Below are 21,677 nucleotides of genomic sequence, written 5' to 3'. Positions count from 1 at the left end.
CTCACACATAAAAAAATGCAGTGAACAAGATATTAAGAATATTTGCAAACATCATTAAAGGCAAATTACTCCCTTATAGTTTGGATGTAAAACCCAGGCAATGTTTCTTTTTGTTAATTTATAAATAATGAGAACATTGTAAAGAGTGAAATATTTAGTAAACACACACATTGAAACTTCATTCCCTTGCTCTAACGCAAGAACAACCGTGCTATCACATTTTTAATTTCTGGAAAGAAAAGAAAAATCAGGCTTTGCAAATTTTTTTTTGTCAGTTTAAAACCTGACATTTGGATCTCAGTTTGCAAAAGTATTTCACAGTGGCAATTTAAGAAAACAAATCTTTCGAAAACAATTATGAAGTCCTTTAAGCCAACTCTAAGCAACAAGAAATCTAAGTTAATTCAAGTGAGGGACTAGGTAAGCACTGAACTACAACTACTTGAAGGAAAGAGGAAAAGTGTAAAATGAAAGTACTTTTTATTCTATACACGGAACATTAAGAAATAGTCCAAAGTTGATTTTTTTTAAAGTTGCAGCACCCCCTCTATTTCCTAGTTCATTAAAGATGTGTATTACCCACCCACCTATTTGAGTTGCCAAAGGAAAAAAAAGAGAAAAAAAAAAAAAAAAAAGAAAAAAAGCCTCCCATTAATTAAATACCTGGTGCCACATCCTTCCTTTGTACCCACATTTCCATCAGCTCATTACACCTCGTGGGCAGGGGTTTCACAGGTCTTTAGACGACAGCAAATTTAGACCAACCTGTGTGCTCCTGAATACCCCATATAGGTGTTTTAACTGCCTACACAATTGTTTCTTACCAGATGAGGTCACCATCAGCTATCACTTTACAGCAAATATAACCTCCCATGTATTTACCGCTGCTTTAAAGGAAAATATTCCTACTGACATAGAAAGGGGGGAAATTTTTAGAAAATGTGGCCAAAAAAAAAAATCCTTTGTTGGCCAAGAAGTTTCAGCCACAAAATAGTGGTTTTTAAGAAAAACTGAAAAGAAAGACAGGGAAATATACTAACAATAAACTTAATTTCAGGTCCTTTAAAATGACTTTTCAACTTTTAAATTTAGATATTGAAAGAGAAGTAACAAAAGCTTTCAAAATTGTCTTTAAATCTGACAGGATTGATAGCTTTAAAATAAACTGCTGCAAGCTAAACAGCTCTGTCCAAACAAACTCCCCTTTTGATTTATAGCCAAATAATCATAAAAAAGAAATGGAGAATATAGAGCTCTTCCAACAGTTCTGATCAACACGGACAGATGTGCTGGAAGAGTATCACACAGGCAGTAGGTTACCGACTGTCTCAAGACAAAACCAAAATAAAACTGAAAACTACAATAGTTCAACCTTCAGTTGAGATAGAAACGTATGCATAGCACTAAGCTGGGATTTGAAATTCTGCTGAGGAAAAAAAAAACGGCATAAACTACTTAAAACTAGAAGATCTCTGACAAATAACGTATCCTGGAGGGAAGACTTCCAGGATGCTCTGAGATCCAGCTCCATGGAAACATCCACAGAGTAAATGTTGAGAAATATGAAGCTGGAAGTGGTCACTGTGGCTCTTCCAGTACAAAAAAGGCCCTGTAAAGATTTCATCCATCAGCTTCTACTCTGAGCTAGACTCTAAGCCTCAGAAGCACCTGAGAACTTTAAAAAAGGATAGGGGATTGACTAGATCTCTTAGCAAGTAATCATTTAGAATTTCATTTTTAGTATAATTGAACCTTGTGTGTCCAATTTCTACTTCTAGTTTTTCTAAGATCCCAGTGATTAATCTTCTTGTGGTCCTACATATGACTGAGCCTCCTTCATATTTACATTTTTATATAAATCGAACAGATGGATCTTCTTCAGCACTTAACTTTATAAGAAATTTGTAATGAGAGAAAGTAGCTAAAACTGAGAAAATCTGCAGTTCATTCAATTCAATTCCTGGGAATGTTTTAATATGAAAAAACCATCCCCAAAACAGTGCAGAAATACATAGTTGGTCACCACATATGCTACAAGTATTTGCACCAATGCACTGCATATTTAGCCAGCACTAAGGCAGCTAACTGCACAAACACTTAAACCCACGACATTTTTACTCTCCAACAGAACATCACATTGGCAGTTTAACTTACCAAGACAAGGCATTTGTTCCCAAAAAGCCTAAATGCAAGATATTCTAGACAGTCTGATCTCAAGAGAAACTATTTCTAAAGCCAAAAACCAGACTCAGCCCAGAAATATTTAAAAGGTGATTTACAGTCAAATCAGATTTTCTGAAACTCTCAGGATGTCCAAAGAACTGGCTTTTGCCCATAACCTGTATGAAAAAGCGTGTCCCATCAGTGGTGTTCCACGGCTTATATTCAGATATTCAAGCAGCTGCCCGTGCTTCTGGAGGAATTTTATACCTCATCCCACCAAAACCAACCTAAGTGAAAACTAACTTCCCATGCCTTGCTTCACCTTATTAACACTACAAACAGGGTGAATTCATCACCTGCCCATCTTCTGCTATTCAAAGGAAATTCAGAAAAACAAGACTCTTCAGACACCCAAATAGTTATTCTGCAGGTCTAATCAAACCATATGCTCATCAGCAGACTAATATGTTGATATGGAAGTGAAACATCTAAATTTCAACCTGGTGCTGGCCAATGTCCACCAGTAAGAGTTTATTTTTTACCACGTTCACCTGTGTAAAGGAACAGAAGAACAAGATCTGGTAATGACAAAAAGGCTTAAACAATGTCATTTTCCATTGATTTGCTGAGAAGAGATGCTGCACATTCCTTCGACTTGGAGATGGGAGTTTTCTTCAAAGCTAAAACATACGTTTTAGCTTGAAACCACCCTGATATAACCGCAAGAGTTAGCCCTGCTACAATTATTTTGTTTAACATTGTTGCTGTTAGCCACAACTTTGTAGTTGAGAATAATAAATGTAGGCTAAATACAATTGATATGCAATGTATCCTAAGTGGAATCATCATCCACATGGAATTAGGGTTGGTAGCCATTTAGTTCTCCCTTTCAGGTTGAGAAGAGTGGCTACAGAGAGATTAGATGAACAACTCATCTCCAACGAGAGCTGCTGTGCTTCTGTGTGTGTGTTTGTGTGCATGTGTGTGTTTTTGATGAAATTAAGTAATGAAAACTGACAGTTTGTCAATTACATTTTTAAATCTGAGGAAAACCACTATCCAATAGGGACTGTACCAAGAATAAGGCAAGTTTAGCATTACGACTATCTATTTTGTAAGGATAGACAGAGACAACTAAGAGACAGGTATTCTAAAATAATAATTAAATCTCTATGTGTACACTGTATCTCACGCTCTCATGTAAATATCAATTTTCAGTGACATATGAGAAATCTACTCCCATTTATTAAACATCTACTATACAAACTTGTATGTAAGGCAAGTGTATGCGTACAACATATACTTAAATACCTCATTAAACATACCAGCTGGCCAATTCCTCAGGGTTATCATTAGAATGTCATCTACAGTAGTAGCTGTTTAGCAGCATCTTTTCAGGAATTTGCCGGATTTTCTTTTCCCATTTTCCAGGCTTGGAAAATAGTTAACCATGAAAAAGATTTTGTATCAACTTGGAACTCTTTGCAATAAAAATTGTCATGCTGTATATCATTATTCTCTATTCTGAAAGATGTTTTCCTCTTTAAAACTGTTGCTGTCACCAAAACTTTCATTCCTACCTACCAAATGCAGCTGCATGTCAGGAACACAGTAATCACAATACTCAGCACAGGCTAGATTATCTACTCCATCTGTGAATGGACATGCTATGAACTCCAATACAGCATCATGTAACTTTCTTTAAGTGTCTGTCTTCATGATTTGATGCTTTTTGTTATTTCTGCAGCCACTAATGCTACCAAAAACTAAACTTCTCTGAGATCCCTGAGGATCTGCCAGACTTCGGCCTGGCTTCTTTGATGCACTACTCATGTAACATGCTGTTTAATAAGCTTGCTTCTAATGGTGATTAAATATTTTGCACAACTGACTATCATGTTTCAGAAAATTTTCAGAAAATTTCCAGCTTCTTGGTATTTAAAAAGTGCTAGACAGTTACTGAAAAACTTAAGGATACTGCAACTTTAAAAAAAATATGTTCACATTTGAATATGTTATATGTCTTTAAAGCCCTTTATCTGAGCAATCTGACACTGAAATCTTATTCCAAATCAAACAATAATCCACACCGTATATAGGATAAAGAGAATATTACACAGGGGGAGGCTTATATTCAGCTAGCTATTCAAAACAACATTATTTCTGTATGAGGCTAGTGCAACATTCCTCCCTTGTACATGTTCCGTACTTAGGTCAGTCAATATTTTCATACAAAGCTTTTAAAATTAACTGAGTTAGCTTCCTAATGCATCACCTGATACCACAAAATGTCTATCTGCAGTGAAATCATTCAAACAGGAGGGAAGAGGGGGTGTTGCTTTACCTGATCAATAACATTCATTTTAACCATCTCCCCGTGTGCAATATTCTCTGAAGAGTAAGAATGGAAATCCAGCCCTGGGGTTTCTTACCTTAAATCTAAGCAACCACTTAATGCATAAATGGAGCAAATAAAAGAGGTAAGGAAAAAAAAAGCATTGAAAGGTTAGTTGGAACTTCAGGATATGAAGAGAAAGGAAAAAGGAAAGAAAAAAGTTAAGCATTCAGCATTAACAAAATAATGTATCAGTAGATCATAGAAAGAGTGGTTAAAGCAGAATGTGTCATGAACGAAAGATTTTCAAGCTGAAACTTTCAGTATACATTGATCAAAGAGCCTCTAAATTAATACCTTAAAATTAAAGCTTAAATATTTAGTTAATATTTAAAAATAAAGTTTAAGCACTATTCAAGCTCTTAAAGTTCTAAAAAAGCACTGAAAACTTTTCCTTTAAGAATGGAATAAGAAATTTTGGCAAACTAACTTCAGAGATTAATTTATTTTAGCTTTCAAAGAACAGCCTTATTGATATCCTGGACTACTTTAAACTCTGTTACATGTATTAACACAATTACCTTTAGCTGAAACAGAATCCTCTGGAGTATTAATAAAATACATGTTATTTCCTAGAAAATGCTGGCAGTTAACTCTTAATCTGGTGCCCCAAGACACCCTTTGAGCAAAGGGCATGTCTTGTAAGACGGACAGCACTCTATATGTGTACTGCACCAAACCTCAGGATTTTCTGTATTATACATTAAGAGATTAACATTAATAGCAAAATATAATTTTAAGGCTTAGGTACTAGATTTTTGGCACTAAGTCATTCAATATCTTGCTGGCACAATACATCTTCCCATAACAAAATTGTTCAAAAATTATTTCTTCTGCTTGAATATTTTTGTTTTCAGTTCAATTAATTTAAATATATTCTATTTCTTACACTCTTTGTAATGAACATTAAATATGGCAAAATCTCAGCGATGGAGCATCCAGAGCAACTACTTTCAGCCATCCATTTCAGCCATCACAGAGAGACCATAGTGGATCAAAGAAAACGTCATCTCATTTCCTAAAATAATCTCCCGATTTAAATTGAAATTTCCACAGATCTATCTTCCACAATGGTCCCTGCTTCAAACAGCTTCCCTAGCCGAACCAGGTCCACTCTTCTGGCCAGCTGCATTAAAGGGTTGATCAGCAAATACCCTTTCCTCTGCAGTATTGATTATTGATCACACTGCCCTAATGCAGCCACATACCCCATCAGTGGTCAGGCCTCGCACCTATTAAGATCCCACACTGCAGAGCACCTGCTCCCGAGGACAGCATCCACAGATGCTCACAGCTGCTGAACGGTACCAGCAGGTGCTCCAGTCGTTCTACTACTCCTCTCAACATGGCACCAGTATTTCTGGGCCTGGGATGCTCCCCATTTCTCCAGTATTTTTCTCTCCCACAGTATTCTCCGGTGCCATCATTTCCAGGAGTTGCAATGGAGGCTTCCTACAACAGCTCTTTTATTAACATTGTCCTGACCATGCATAATTGTGGGTCAGAGAGCTCCTGGGGAAGCTCTGTGGCAGAAAGGCAGACTAAGGACAGGGACTGCATACTGAGGCACTGCTATTTACCTAATGACACTTTCTGAACCCTCGTTTTAAGGGAAAATCACACAGCTAACCAATGCACAGCCATAAATAGGCAAATTTATAGCTCCAACCCCTTTTCTTTTAACAAGAGCTTTCACTCTCCAGCAGGAGATCTAGCAAACCATTCTGCAGTTACTGAGGCAGAACAGGACCAACTTGGTGACGAGCACAACTGGCCACCTTCACCCCGTCAGCAAGGGAATGGGCTTCCTTCCTCGCTGCAGGCAGAATTATCGTCACTGGAACAGATCTATGGAACTTGCATTAAAGATGGCATGATTTCAAGTTTGCTGGTTATCTTTTGGCTAAATATACAATACTTTCAATTGTTTAAATACAGTGCATTATAAATATCATTTGACAGATTTTCAAGCATATCACAAACATAACAAATGGATGCAGACATCCATTTGAGTCATCATCAGTTTGATGAATTATGTTCTTTTAAAAGAACATAATTCATTGCATCACAGTGGGTGCAATTCTGCTACATGGAGGTAAGTGGGATACCCAGTACAATGGTTTAGAGCCAGTGCTAAACAAATTTGTGCTGCAGAGCAATTAAAAACTATTCTTTAACGAGTTCTAAAATAATCTTAATAAACCAAAAGTGATCATTAAGATATTAGCAATAGTAATCCTACAGGCTAATATGCTCCATCCATTTCCAGAAGGAGTTCTGCTGACCTGCATAAATTTAGAATTTGTAAGAATTGGCAGTATATTTTAATAAAAAAAGGTTTATTTCCTGGTGAAAATAGTAGTTACAAATATGCTTTTTTAAATTATTATTTCAAGTCAAGACAGAAGAGTTATTTGGTTTTGTTTTTTTTTTAACCTGATTAGAGATACAAATTGAGGTTGACTCTTTTGCTAAGAAATGGGATAAAAGACTTTGTGTTAACTAACAGGATGTTGTAAAGACCTTGAATAAAATCACTCTGAAAAGTGTGGACTTTAGCAGGACTGGTTATGATTCAAACCTTAATATTTTGGTTAAATGATCTGTTGTCACTGCAATGATTATTCAAAGCCGATAGCTCAAATCGAACAACAATGCAGTTTGGTGTCAAGCAAAAGAAATTCTGGTGTATTTTGACTGGAAGAAGCATCTTACCCTACAGCTACTTAAGAGGTTTACAGATGTGTTAGTCTGTCATGAAAATTGACACTGCTTTATGTTATTTACCTTTCTTCTCCTGGAACTTTTATACTGTCAGTGTTCGCATTTCCGTATTTGTTTTCCTGGCAGCACAAGTTAACAATAAGCTCCCATCTGCTAAGGCTGTGTTCACACAGGACACGCTTTTAAGAAAGGCATTTCTGCACTTCTACTTTTGCACATTATATTACAACTGCTGTGTACACTGAGCTAATAGTTGCATACAACAGCAGCAGTTGCATCTCAATCTGCTCTTTCCTGTGAAATTTCTCCTTTTTTCTTAGTGTTAAAAGGCAAAATGAGCTGGCTTAGAACTTGGCAGGAAAATTCCGCCTCTGAACCCCATCTGGCACACAGGTTGTACAGAGCTCACTTTACAAAGCACATCACAGTACACAGCTATAATAGTCTCTGCCAAAAAGAAGAGAATGGGAGCAAATGACACTTGTTATGCAAACCCCTTCTTCAGGTGAGCTCCAAAGAAAGCCAGGGGCAATTACAGCTGGGTGATACTTTGTTGTAGAAAAGTCACAGTTGGTCATTAGCCTTTCATTATTTGGGGTATATCCTGTCAATTGATTCAAACAAAAATAGCAGCATGACAGAGATTTAGAAGCACCTTAGTGGCTGAAATCCATAGTCCCAAATATCCTCAGAAATAAGACTCAGTGGGTTTGCAAGGTTCAGAAACATGAAGGCAAGGGAAGGAGAAAGGGCAACCGGAAATTGGGCAGAATTTCTCTTAGGTGTATAGACACACTGGGAAGACAAACCATGCCAGGTAAGGAGAAACTGGTATATTATCATGAAAAACATCAAGGATTTTGAAAATACACAAAGACAATGTATTTGCAGTTTGGTTGTTTTAACAATATCACCTACCTTCACTCCATGTCCAATATCATCTAGAATTGTATAATCAATAGGTTTCCTGATGTAGCGAACTGGTCGCTCCAGGTTAGCTGGTGCAATGATTTTGTGAGTTCTTGAGGTGTTTTTGTTTGTAGTCAAGATACCAATTTCTCTTCTAGCAACTTTCTCTTTGTGAATGTCCACCGTCTACAAAAGACGCAGTGTATTTACTAACAGTGGCAGGCATTTGAATACAGAGTCAGTATAAAAAATTGATTCAGTTCCAACGTTTTGCAGATCTCAGTATACTGTGATAGACATATCACTACATGTATTTTTTACAGCATCTTTGTTCTGTTTACTGTTGAACTTGTCACCTCGAGACCCACACCTATAGCCGAGGGTTCTCTGTGTTTTCTATCACTCTTGCTCTTTACAATCCAGCAAAATTCTTTCTCCTGTCCATTCTTAGTCGTTTCCAGTGACACTGGTCTATATCATTTCTTTAACTCCTTTACCTCTTTTCTAATTTTACACTTGCTCTCTAAGCTCCTCTTTGAAAGTGTCCAACTAGATGAAGCATAAGGGTTATCTTCCTAATATTTAGGACCTGCAAAACAAACCATACACATGTTTTTAATAGGTTGTAAAACAGTTTGCTAAACGAGGACTGGTAGTTTTATGAGAGAAAAAAATTCACTCAGATTAATCAGATATTTCAGTCTATAAAAATAGCTCATCACGAAGTAATGATTGGATTGGAGAAAGTGCTCGGTACTAACTTAGTGGCTTTATTTTGCATTGAGTTAAGTTAAACTTAGTGTCTTCTCAAAGAGTAAGTAAAGCAACACTAAAAATCCCTCAGTTTAGCTTTTAGTGACCACCTCAGGAGAGCATCTAGTGCAAGAAAAAAAAAAAAAAAAAAAAAACACCACTGTCTAAACATATACACTTGAATCTTGTTTGGGTAGAGAACTAGCGGGAAAAGAAAAAAAAGTTTTCAAAAAAGGTTATCCATCTTTGTCAGGAAAATTCTAAAAACCTAGGGTTTCTAGAAATTCCAAAATCCAAGGGATACTTGTGTCATCGAAACAAATAAATAAAAAATAATAATTTAGAAAAAAATGATTCTTTGCTCACAGTGTAACGTTCTTGCAGGAAATTTGCCAGAGTTATGAACAAAAGTTCTAGGTATTGGCTAAAAAAGAAAGAAAATACCATCGCCATCATTAGGATTTCTATTCATTCAGCTATTCATGATTTCTTATCATTTCAGTGACAATGGATGGCACTGGGAAGACTTTACACGGTTAAGCAAGGGGGAGGCTGTGTAGTAACCAAAGACCAGTTATAAATGAGGATTGTTTTCCTAAGATAGTTTTATGCGTTTTAATTTTCTGCGAGCAGGGCCTGGGGCGGTGGGGTTGGTTATTCACACTATTTTATCCTTTGATTTGTGCTACACATAGCAAAACAGGTGAAACAGAGCCTGTGTTGTCTTGTGCAATCATCAGGATCTTAGGAGACCAAAAAAAAAAAAAAAATACAAGGATTTTTTCCTTCAAATTCTTTTCAGAAAGGAGGCTTTCAAAAAGACCAGGGGCATTATATGCAGATTTAAACTACTACCCACCAGTATTTCCCACCAACATATTTTCAATTTTTTGCGATTTTGTTAAACTTCGAACACCAAAAAGAACTTGTTCATGTGTTTTCCTACCACGGCCAGTGCAACCTGACTAGAACTGGAAAGTTTCTGAGGAAGTAGGGTAGCTATTTCTTAAAATGACACTACAGAAAAATACACTACTCAAGGTCAAAAAAATGTTGGCAACGTTCACTCTGAAAACCTCTTATTTGTTGTGTAATGATCTGAAATTTATCAGCAGCGATTAAACAACCTGGGACATGTCTTCCACCACCCTCACCAAAAAACAAATGAACAAACAAAAAAAAAACCCACAAATTTGTCCAAGTAAATTTTGTCCAAATTTCTTTACAGAAATTCAGAGCTCATATAAGATTTATAGAAACCTGTACAGTATAACAGCTATTAGTTCAGCTAATAAACTGCTGTCCAGTCAGTTTGGCCAATGTCTTTCCTGGAGGTCCCTGCAGATAACCAGGTCCCTGCCCCTTCCCTCCGCGCAGTGGAGCACGTCAGTCTCTTCACCAATTTCAGGCTGTCGCTGCTTGGACAGGAAACATAGACACGCTCCACTGCTCACTACCAAAAAGGTGACACTGAATAACAGTGGCATTCAGTATTTTGTCTTTTGCCACATGCTTCTATCCCTTCCCTGCGCCCGATCCTTGCTCCACGGCATAGCAGAAGAGACGCTGTGGGAACAAGAGGCCGTCATAGCGCGGAGAGCGTCTACAGCGTTCCCACCTCACCTGAGGAGGGCTCACGAAGCACAGACCCTTTTGGTAACCCTTCTTTGCACATGGGTGCAACAATCCAGGGGACAATCTCATCTATAATATCACTGAAGAGTTTAAACCCTGCTATTATCGCAAACTTCATCTATGATCTAGGCATGTCCCTAGAGAAGGGCAGGAACGTTACACTGACAACTGTATGTTCTTCATCTTACAGGCCCCTAGTGCAGTTTGCTGAACTGTTGAACAGTCCCAGCTACAACATCCAAAATACTACAGAACATTTCAAATATACTGAAACATTAAAATCTCATAGGTCTTAATGTGGCCATTCAAAAATGCCTCAATTCTTATATATCATCTACAATCCAGAAAGAAAGTAATTAGTGCAGTGCTAGCAAGATTTTTTCTTTTCTTCCCTAAAGTTCAAGTGCTTGACTTCTCAACCCTAACCATACTTTCAGCATTTTATTATTCAATTATCTAAAGATATAATGTGACGGCAGATATTCAATGCACATATCATTGTAGTGATGGTATCTTGGCACTGTGCAGACTTGTTTCCATGAATGAAAAAGGGGATTTTAATTATTAATAAGAGCTACGAGTACATCTGGTTCCCCTAAGGAATAGGGCAATCAGTGCGGCATGCTCAGTCATAAACAATGAAATGCATAAAAACTAATTAAAAGCTGAAGCTCACATAATGGGAATTTTGTTGCAGGACAATTCAGAACTGCTTTTTTTATCCTTCGTATCTATGGAAGGACTGAAGGTGGTACAATGGCACTAAATGCTCCCCAGTGCTACTGGAAAGCATTTTGCTGGCAGGTTTTCCAAAAATTTCACTATCCAGCTTAGCAGACTACTGGAGTCCTAAGACATCTATAAAACAGTAGAGTAACAATGAGGTATTTGATTACCAGAGAAAGGAGCAAAGATTAACCTACTACTACAGAAAATGAAAATATTTATCCTTAACACTCATTTAATTATTATAATAAGGTAATAATTGCCTCCGGCACTGACATTACTGTCTTTGCAAGACAGAATATTTGCAACAGCGAGTGTTCAGGAACTTAGAAACCTCTCTGGAGATAATATAACTATTTTTAAAACATCCCATTCAAAAACTATGTATATTAAGTTTGGGGAGTTACAACTTGACTAACAAAACATCTGGCTTGGAACATCTGGAAGGAAAAGCAGGTGGGATGTATTTTGCTCTTCTATAACTTAAATCACAGTTCTGTAATAAGATATTTTGGATTACTGCCAGTATTATTATGCAATTTTCCCCATAGCTCCATTAACAGTTGTCAAAAGCACTTAACTGACAGATAGCACACAGTTTGTTAGAGAACATGCTCATTTTTGATGTGCTTTCTGAAATGCCTACAATAAGGCTGGGCTAACTTGGGCGAGGGAGGGAAATCACTTTATTTTTCTCCATTAGCAATCTTCTGGGCTATTCTGAACTGTCAAACTTTCACACTGAATTCAATAAAGGCAGCCTCAATTTTTGTAAAGATTAAAAATAGTGAATGCTTTAAATCATTTTGGGGGCTCCAAAATTAAGACTATTTACTGCTTCACTTAATAGTCCCTGGACTTGAAGTTTTGAGAAATATCCTCTTCTAGATGTAAGTGACACTCTTCAGAGTATTAAGCTAACAATTGCAAAGTCCAATCTGTAGTGAAACTGCAGAAATAAAACTCTCCAGAAGCCTTTCTCAGAGCTTTTCACTTTACAATTTATTGTCTGTGTGTTAGCCTCGGCTTTTAAAATACAGTCAAAAAAATCTTAGGAGATAAGGCTGCTTAAATACAGTGTTGCCAGTTGTTGTTTTTTTAAATCTAATTTGTTGTATATATTTCTAACGAATTCAAAAGTTACCTTGACAACCAGATTAAGTAGCTGTCCAAATTTACCATCTTATGTTAATCAAATGTGCTTTAATTCAAATTGTGTGTGAGAAAGAGATTGTAATGTTTGATAAGAACTGGATGAAGCACATTTCTCCCTCATGCAATGCCACTAACAATAATTCATCTACATTTGAACTCTGCAATGGTTGCATATATATATTTTAATAGCAGTGGACAGTTTTCAGGTTACCTTGTTTGCTGAGATTGTTTGGTAACTAAACCTGACAAAAAGAATTGCTCATCACAGAAATATTGAAACCTGAAAATCTGCCAGATAGATTTAAGGAATTTGGACACAATATTAAGATTCCACAGCATTTGCTGACTTGAAACAAGTAATGCAAATGCTTTAGAAAGTATGAATATTTATACAAATGATCCATAACTTGCAGCCAAATATGAAACAATACATTCCATCTCATTCTGAGCAAAGCTCAAGAAGGCAAATAAGAGATTCATCAGCTTTCAGAGCAAATCAAAGTAGTTTTGAATTTTAAACTAAAAGAATTTAATCACTTGTATAAAAATAATTTCAATAGTAGTGATTTACTTATTCAGGACCTATGTATAATCTGAAAAAATATACATAATTATCAACTTGCTTTTCAGTTCTTTGATTAAGTTGGCATATAGAAAGAAACTTAAAAAGTGATATAATTTGGCATTCTCTCAATGAAGAGAAAACCCAAATATTTTATCTTCTAAAGTTAATCAAGCCTCTTCAAGACAGAGCTGTATTTGAGCAAAAAAGGCACCTTTGAAAAACTACGAGCCAAGTGATTTTGCTCCTTTCTTTGGAGAATACATGGAAACCTAGAACTTCAACTCAAAATTAAAAGCAGGATTACACATCCAGATGTCATAATTTGCTCTAGTGTTTTCTACACTTAAATATCAATACTTACTGTACAAAGTATTAATGCACTAGAGCACAGTCAAATCTGAGCAGTTATGAGTCTGTTACCTCTTCTAACCGCTGAAGCCTTTTCAAGACAGATCAGCTGACAAACAACAAAAAACACCCTCCTAGCAATACGAAAGGATTTTTTTTTTTGATCAGAAACACTTTGAGCTCTGTTTTGTTGTACAATTTCAGCATGTGAATTCTGGCCGAAATATGTCTCTTTAGTATTGGGCACTGGTAATTTATGGTCCATATTGCCTATGTACCACCAATCCTGCCTATGTAGCAAAGCCAGAACTCATCTCAATTTGCATAAAACTCATTCTCAGAAAGAAAAAGATAAGAATTCCATGACATTTCTCCTAAAAGCTGATTTATACAAGCTGTGTGACAAAACAAATTGTTTGCACCTATAAAATGCAGAATCTGGTGAAGTCTGAAGTCTGAATTAAAATATTTTTACTTAATATATTGTCTTTCACATCAGGCACTCAAATAATTGAAGCACTTATCAACTAGCCCTAGCCTGCCTGCCAAGAAGCTTGGATGTCTGTGTGTGTGCCCATGTGTGTAGAGGTGTGTATTTATGTGTATATCTGTGTGTGTATATATGTACATAGAGCATATAGATAGTAAAGCGGGTATAAAATTTGTGGCTTTGAGGGGGGAAAAAAACGCTTGTCCCTAGATTAAGCAGCAGCATGCAGTGGAAGAAATATTCTTGGTCAGTTGCACGAGATGCCTGAGCCAATCTACAGCACAGTACTATCAAAAAGAAAACTCCCCTCTTCCCACCCACCCTCCCTTCCATCTGCCCTGGAATCCACCTGACGCCTCAGGGAGTCAGTTCAACTCATTAGCCTGAAGTTAAGTTATTCCCTTCCTTTGCTGGGCTAGATCACTGCCAGCTCTGCAGTCTTTCAGTACCAGCAAGCTGACAGATGAGATCGACTCAGTTTACAGAAACAACTTCAACTTCCGGGACATTGTAAGAATGATCATTCAGGAATCAGAAAAAAAACCCTCTGAACTGGAGAATACGTAACCATAAAGAACATGGCAGTCAAGTAAAACAGGGAATGCTAGAGACGACATACCCACGAAGCCTCTTCGACTCATTTATTAAGATATACCATTCTACTTGATTTTATTACCTTCTGTCCTGTTCTATTGCTGCATCCTCTTTCATAGTGCTGTGTCATTCTCGGAAATCATTCATTCTTCTCCCCCCTTCCAGCTCTACATACTGTAAAACTACCTACTTATTTCATAACTTACCCTGCTCCCATTTTCAAATACCTTTCTGAATATCACATTATTCTTTTCTTAATTTGAGACCAAGAAACTTTATTAGACTTCTACTAGCCAAGAACGAATTGCTCAAAACAGGTCACAAAATGGACTGCTAGAAATGCTCAGTAATTAAGCCAACTACTTCTCCAGTAAGTAAAAGAAAATAATAATAATTAAAAAAAAAAGCAGGATGTGCTGTTTCATTGCTCTTATTTTCTCCCTTTAATCCATCATTGGCATTTAAGCCTCCAATAAATCTATTCTTTGTCTTCACCACCTCCTGGCAGTCAGAACCCTCATCAGTGTAATGGCAGGACAATATAAGTAGTTTAGTTTACTGCTGCTCAGAAAAACTGCAAACCATAGCAACTTTGCAGCATCATTTCCCCTTCTGTCCGTGTCATTGCAAAGAGCACCTTGAGAAAAGCCAGAAACAAAGTATTTTTGCCATCTCTGCTTTTGTCATCACATGCCAGTATTACTGCAACAGGCAAAGTAAAGAGATGACAAGTACATTTTTCCACTGTCCATTTCATACTTCTTCCTTTTATTTTTAAGCGCCTGCAGCCATTTAATAGCAAGCACAGGAAGCCACTAATAGATTAGCTAATCTGCCCTTCAGTGTAAAATACTCTGAATTTTGCTGTGCTTTTCACTACATAGACAAAATGGACCCACCAAACAATAAATAGGCCAAGATCACACTCAATCTCTTATCCTATGTAAAATGCTCATATTAACACAAATACCATAAAATCACAAGATGAGACTCATCCTAGATTTAAAATGAGAAGCAATATATCACTCTGTGTTAAGGTCAGCTATGTTTGCTCATTCCCAAAATATCAGGTAAGCCTAATCCAGAAGGATTTTTACACTTGAGGTATAATTTCAAGAACAAATTGGAGGGGGAAAAAAAAAAAAAAAAAAAGGGGAAAAAAAAATCTCACTTGTGAAATGTGGTTGATTGAAGACTCCATGCGCCGAAGCTGGGATGCCTGGATATCCAGCATTTGGAGAACATTGTTGGCCAAAGTGTTGATCAGATAGGCTACGCTTGCTAAAGACTGGGTTGTGTAGGCTTTGGTTTCTTCTAGGGCTCGCTGTTTATCTGCTGACTAGAAACAGAAATAAACATTTATTTAGTAAAGCCTCTCAGGTAAATATTTTCCCAATTAACTCTTTTTGACTGTCTTTAATATTTCCAGATGTCAAACTAATTCTACATTAAAATTACCACTTTTCTTCCTTTGTATTTCTTCATCACACAAAGACACTACTTAGGACATTAACATTTCCTGTATTTTATAAAATAAAGCAATTACGCATGCTAATCACTTCCAGAAATACTTAAAAATGCAACATTTTACACTGTATTTTAGCAGTAAACTTCAAAAGTACTCTGAAATACTTAACACTTCTTATGATTTTATACTCATGATACAGTAAGACACAAAATGTTCCTATCACAGAATTAAGGCTTCTTTCCAACTATGTGCTTGAATGAGACCTCCTAAGTGTTTGCAATGATCTGTCAAATACCATACTCTTCAACTCTCCAAATTATTTAAACCTCATTATTGCCACGAATGGCCATTAAAAATGGAAGTACTTTGTCACAATGAATGAACTATAATTACTACTCTAAGTATTAAAATGTGAGCGGAATAATTTTTAAAAAGAACAAGTCCATGCTGCATTTTCAAACATACTTAGTGCTTCCCACCCTGTCAATGATGTCTTTTATGAAGAATTAGTATGGTCTGCACCAGAGAACCTAAAAATATTCAGACCATCAAGGCTAACAGAAGTTAGAATATATTTTAAAAAACATTAGAATTAATAAGCCAAAAGTTAAATCTACAGGGTTTCCCGTAGAACAGTAGTTAACAGGACTAAAACCTAATTTAGTATAAATAATACAGTTTAAAGCATTGGTAAAATATACAGCTGCTTGGCCTCCAGTTCTTCAGGCTTTGGAGAACACTGCATTTCAAGGTGGGGATGCTCAACAGTCTGATCACACAGTTCCTCAAGCAACAGCTGACGGGCAGTCTCTACTCCCACCTACAATTACACTAGCAAACTTTGTAATTTCCTTTCCTCTGGATGTGATTCACACAGGCTGGGTATCAAGATATAAGAAGCCTGTTCTTTCAGTAGAGGGGGAAAGTTCCACATTTTTCAGCAAAAGTCAAGCCTTTGAACCATTTGGCTATATGTATTTTAGGAAAACGCTGAAAGCAAGTGTATCTTTACTTCAGGAAAATCATTCTTATAGCTCAAGATACTTCCTGAGTCTCTGCACTGAGAGCCTTAAGAGCAAAGTTGGTAGCCTTCAACAAAACATCCATGTCAACACCGACACAGAACTGCAATTCAAAATCCCATATCGAAGACACTGAATTTTTTTTTGTTCCTGGCAGCCTCCCGTGTCCATTCACCATGAGGTTTTCCCCGCTGACCCCGCTAGCTTCCCCTCTTCTTGCAGGCCAGACTGGCTTCACTTCCTATTCGGCTCCCATCCGTAGGGCTACAGAGCTCTGTGCCTCCACTTCCACACGGCTGGCTTCCAAATGCAGCAAAACTCTCCCCTCTCCCTGCTCGTAAGCCCAGCTCGGTGTGCAAGCACCGCTGCCGCCCGCATGCGCAGAGGACACGTTCATAGCGAGGTGCTTTCCAGAGAGCAAGAATAAAAACGACCAGAAGCTCGGCACTTTTGCTCTGCAGCTGCTGACCAAGTCTTTTTATAGAAGCAGAAAGTGCTGATTTACATGAGCACAGGGTACATCCAGAAGAGCTGAGCAGAAGCTGACATGATTTTGTCATTAACAGCCAGTATTTGAGAACAAAAGGAAGACACTAAGTCATTTTAAAAATTATGAACTTCTGCTCTCACCTTACTGTTTAAAGAAGCACAAATATGGATCTACGCTGAGAGCCAGTCCTTCTGCTGACGGAGCCTAGAGGCTGAACTGAACTCACACCCATTTACACCAATTCCAACCAAAAGGGAACCAACTTCTCAGTGTGCAAACAGAGAAGAGCTCAGTTCTGACTGAATGCCCCTGTTTGTGTGGAGTTAGAATAGCGGACGCCAATTCCAATTCAGCTTGGAGTGATATGATGTGTTTAATAGTAAACATCTAACTTTTTTTTTTTTAAAGCAAATTTTCAGAGAGAATCATAGAATCATAGAATGCTTAAGGTTGGAAGGGACCTCTCGAGGTCATCTAGTCCAACCCCCCTGCACACGCAGGGTCACCTAGAGCACGTGGCACAGGACTGCGTCCAAGCGGGTTTGAAGATCTCCAGAGAAGGAGACTCCGCAACCTCTCTGGGCAGCCTGTTCCAGTGCTCTGGCACCCTCTGTTAAGAAATTTTTCCTTAAGTTCCCATGGAACTTTTGATGCTTCAGTTTCTTCCTGTTTCCTCTAGTTTTGTCAGTGGCCATCAGTGAAAAGAGGCCAGCACCATCCTCCTCACTCCCTCCCTTGAGGTATTTATAGACACTGCTCAGGGCCCCTCTCAGCCTTCTCTTCTCCAGGCTGAACAGGCCCAGCTCCCTCAGTCTCTCCTCATAGGGCAGATGTTCCAGGCCCCTGATCATCCTTGTGGCCCTGCGCTGGACTCCCTCCAGCAGCTCCACATCCCTCTTGTACTGTGGAGCCCAGAACTGGACACAATACTCCAGATGCGGCCTCACCAGGGCTGAGTAGAGGGGCAGGATCACCTCCCTCGACCTGCTGGAGACGCTCTTCTTAATGCACCCCAGGATCCCATTGGCCTTCTTGGCTGCGAGGGCACACTGCTGCCTCATGGTCAACTTGTCCTCCACCATGACGCCCAGGTCCTTCTCTGCAGAGCTGCTCTCCAGAAGGTCAGTCTTATGACATTATCATACACCCCTGTGTACGATACACCCCTGTTCCCGACTTGTCCTACTGAAGGATGTCAAATCGTATTGCTAGCAACTGCTGCCATGCTCAAAGAGACAGAACGTCAAACTTAAGTATAACCTCAGTAGAGTAAGACTTGACACACTGTGATTCTGATTCATGACAGGTACAGGATTTAAACAAAGTCTAACGTTAAATTAACCAAAACGGTTCATAGCTGACCCTAAGGCAGGCAAAAAGTTATTTCAGTATCTGCACCTAAAAAAACCCCTGCTAGTTAAGGATAACAATTCCAGCTGGGCCCTAACCTGATAACCTTGCTACAGTAGTTCCAGCAATCTAAGCAATACCGTTTCTGCACAAAGTACTGAAAACAAAAGAAACAGTCTGCTGCTGAGCCCGCTGCAATAAAACGAAGACTCCTCACTGTGAAGGCCTAAGGATATCAAGCGCATACTGTGAAGCCCTTTGGTTCTCAGACATTTTGCAGTCAGCATGATCACAGTCCCACAACAACTATGTTTTCTGTGCTCTGACCTGAATTAACCTTCCATGAAACAGACCACCCTTTTAAAGTTTTAAATATTTTGTTTAGCACTCATGCACATACATTTTTCCACATCAATGAAAAAAAAAATGAACATCATAATACAAATGCAAAGGTTAGTTAGCTGAAACTTAGTACTGCCTCCTAATTGAAGACTTACTTCAAATAATTCCAGAGCTAAGGGCATCTAGGTTGAGAAAGAATTTGTGTGTTTTATGATTTAAAATATTAAACTTTTAATTTAGTTTGTAGCACAGGCCAAACGTCTGGAGTCGATCTTTCATCTCAGGCTAATCACTATTGGGAGAAAGGAGTTTCAATCACCAATTTCAATTAACAGTTCCATGAACATTTTGCTTAGTGTTATTCATATAAATTTTACCTTCACAAGAGCTACAGTCTATGAGCTCTAGTAAAAAAAGTGATTTGGACTACTGAGGCTCCAAAACATGTTTTGGAGTGGTATCCTAAAACAGACCTCTTACCGTCAAGATTGCTAGCACCGCGTCCAGTAGTTTTCTATTAGACCTCTAGATTTGATTTCCTTGGTAGGGAAAATAATTATGTTCTAGAAAGTGGACACTGCAGTCTTGCCAGTCCTCCACTACCTCTCTTTTTCTTTTTTTTTTCCCCACAAGACCTTTCTCCACGTTATTTGCTTCCCTTAAGACTTCCCATTAACTGTGTTAACAGTGCTGCTGCTTATCTATCTCGCTGTCTCCAGCTTGGACATATCAAACAGCATTAAGAAGGTACATGAGCGTCACAGCTGGATCATCTTCCTAGCCTTAAGGAGATGAAAGCATCTGGATTACTGATGCCTTTTGTGCTACGCTAGCCACTTCGCATGCAGCAGCTCAGCATCCACACTGCGAAGCTTTTCTCCCCACACACAAAGCACACAGCACATGCCCCACGCTGCGCTGCAAAGGCAGCATTTCTTTCTCCTGCTCTCAGCAGGAACCGAGAGCACCATTTTGACCTGAGCACAGAGAGCTCTGCTGCTGTCCGCCACGCACGGGCGAGGGTGGCAGTGGCTACCCTGGGGAGAGGTGACCTGGGCTGCTGCAGGATGCGATATCCCACTTCTCTGAGCTGTGCCCTGCGCAGAGCTCTCCTGAAGGTTTCCAGCTTTTAGGAAGTACTCACTATATCAAAAAGCAAAGCAAGCAAACAAACAAAAAAGGCAAAACAAAAACAACCCCCCCAAAATAAACTGCAGACTAAATGGAAATATTTCACATGATGTATACAGCCTGCAAGCCTTGAATTAAATCATAGAGACTACTCTGTTTGGAACTGGCACTTTCAGATAACAGAAGGAAGTCAAAGTATTCATAAAATTCAGCTATCAATGCATGGACTTCAAAATCAGCCTGGAAATTCTTATATATATAGTGCTATGGTATGCGTTTACTTACAAAAACTGTAGGGAAAAATGTATTAATAAATTCCACTTCTAAATACAAGTTCAAAGAAAGATGACGCTAAGTCTAAAAACAACTCAGGAATGAAAATGCAAATATTCACTTAAAAAATATTTCTCTCTCTTTTTTTTTTTTTTATTAGATAGTAGAACCCAAAGTTGTGCAAAGTTCAGTATTTTTCAGGCAAGATATAGTGTCTGCGCAACACTTTTTTCTAGCCACACTGAAAACTCCATTTACCCAGCACAATTATACACCAGATTTGAATAAGAAATGTCCTAGGCTGCAGACTAGATAACACATCCTTTTACTCTAGAAGCTAAATCTTTCAAAATTGTTTTTCTATCTAGGGAAATATAAACTTTTGTTCTTATATAAACAACTTGAAAATAAATGAACAATGAAGAAAAAAAGGACATTGAAAGGAAAGCATGGAGCAGATAAGGGAAGAAAACATGCAGCAATGCACTACGGTATGCAAAATGTCAAAAGAATTTGGCTATATGAACAGCAAAAGGAACAGGCATATGTATCACAGAGAATAGGGCGAGAAAATACCCAAGAGAATTTAATGCATCCAGAAATCCCCAAGTATTATCAGCCAGAACGCACTGAGGAAGCCTGTTAGGCCCCTGTAAGAACATTAGAAAAACCCTACAAAAAGACAGCAAACTAAATAGAAAAAATACTGGAAGGGGGAAAAAAAAAAAAAAAAAAAAAAAGATGGAGATAACCTGAGCACGGCAGCAACATTTACCACTACAATAAGAATATCAACCCGACTAGACAAAACAAGCAATGCTACCAAGAGAAATTTTAGAAGCATTTCAGACAGCAGCATGTTTTTTAAAAAAAACTCCTATGAATTGGAAGAAGTGAATTAAGAGACAAAATTGCCAGCAGTTTAGCTGGATGAGGTAGTTAAGTATCTTTCCTGCTCTAGTTCCAAAATTTTACGCTGTTCAGTCATGAGTCATTAATTTGGAAGTCCAAATTTTGCATTTGAGATAACAGAACTTATACACCAAATTCTGCTAGTCAAGTACTATTGACCCCTGAATAATAAAAGTAATTGTGATATGCAAGTTTGATCCTGATAAGGGAAGATTAACAAAACCCATTGCCT

General features: G+C 38.0%; 1 protein-coding gene across 8 annotated transcripts in view; it reads right to left on the bottom strand.

Annotated features, from left to right (window-relative positions):
* The window catches only part of ABI2 (abl interactor 2), a 62,642-nt gene that overhangs the window by 17,060 nt on the left and 23,905 nt on the right, over nucleotides 1–21,677 (bottom strand). For 4 of the 8 annotated variants that reach the window (XM_088523717.1, XM_088523719.1, XM_088523721.1 and 1 more), the window contains exons 2-4: nucleotides 15,629–15,796; nucleotides 8,201–8,377; nucleotides 4,596–4,613 (exon numbers count right to left, since the gene is read on the bottom strand). In XM_088523717.1, the coding sequence (XP_088379843.1) occupies nucleotides 4,596–4,613; nucleotides 8,201–8,377; nucleotides 15,629–15,796 (363 nt within the window). The remainder of the gene's footprint in view (nucleotides 1–4,595; nucleotides 4,614–8,200; nucleotides 8,378–15,628; nucleotides 15,797–21,677) is intronic. The other 4 variants (XM_088523718.1, XM_088523720.1, XM_088523722.1 and 1 more) reach the window with 1 other exon arrangement.

This window comes from Tinamus guttatus, unplaced genomic scaffold, assembly GCF_059628265.1.
Source record: "Tinamus guttatus ecotype Peru unplaced genomic scaffold, ASM5962826v1 Tinamus_guttatus_pri_ptg000197l, whole genome shotgun sequence".
Taxonomy (NCBI): domain Eukaryota; kingdom Metazoa; phylum Chordata; class Aves; order Tinamiformes; family Tinamidae; genus Tinamus; species Tinamus guttatus.
Note: the sequence above shows the minus strand (reverse complement) of the source record. Positions and strands in the feature narration are given on the sequence as shown.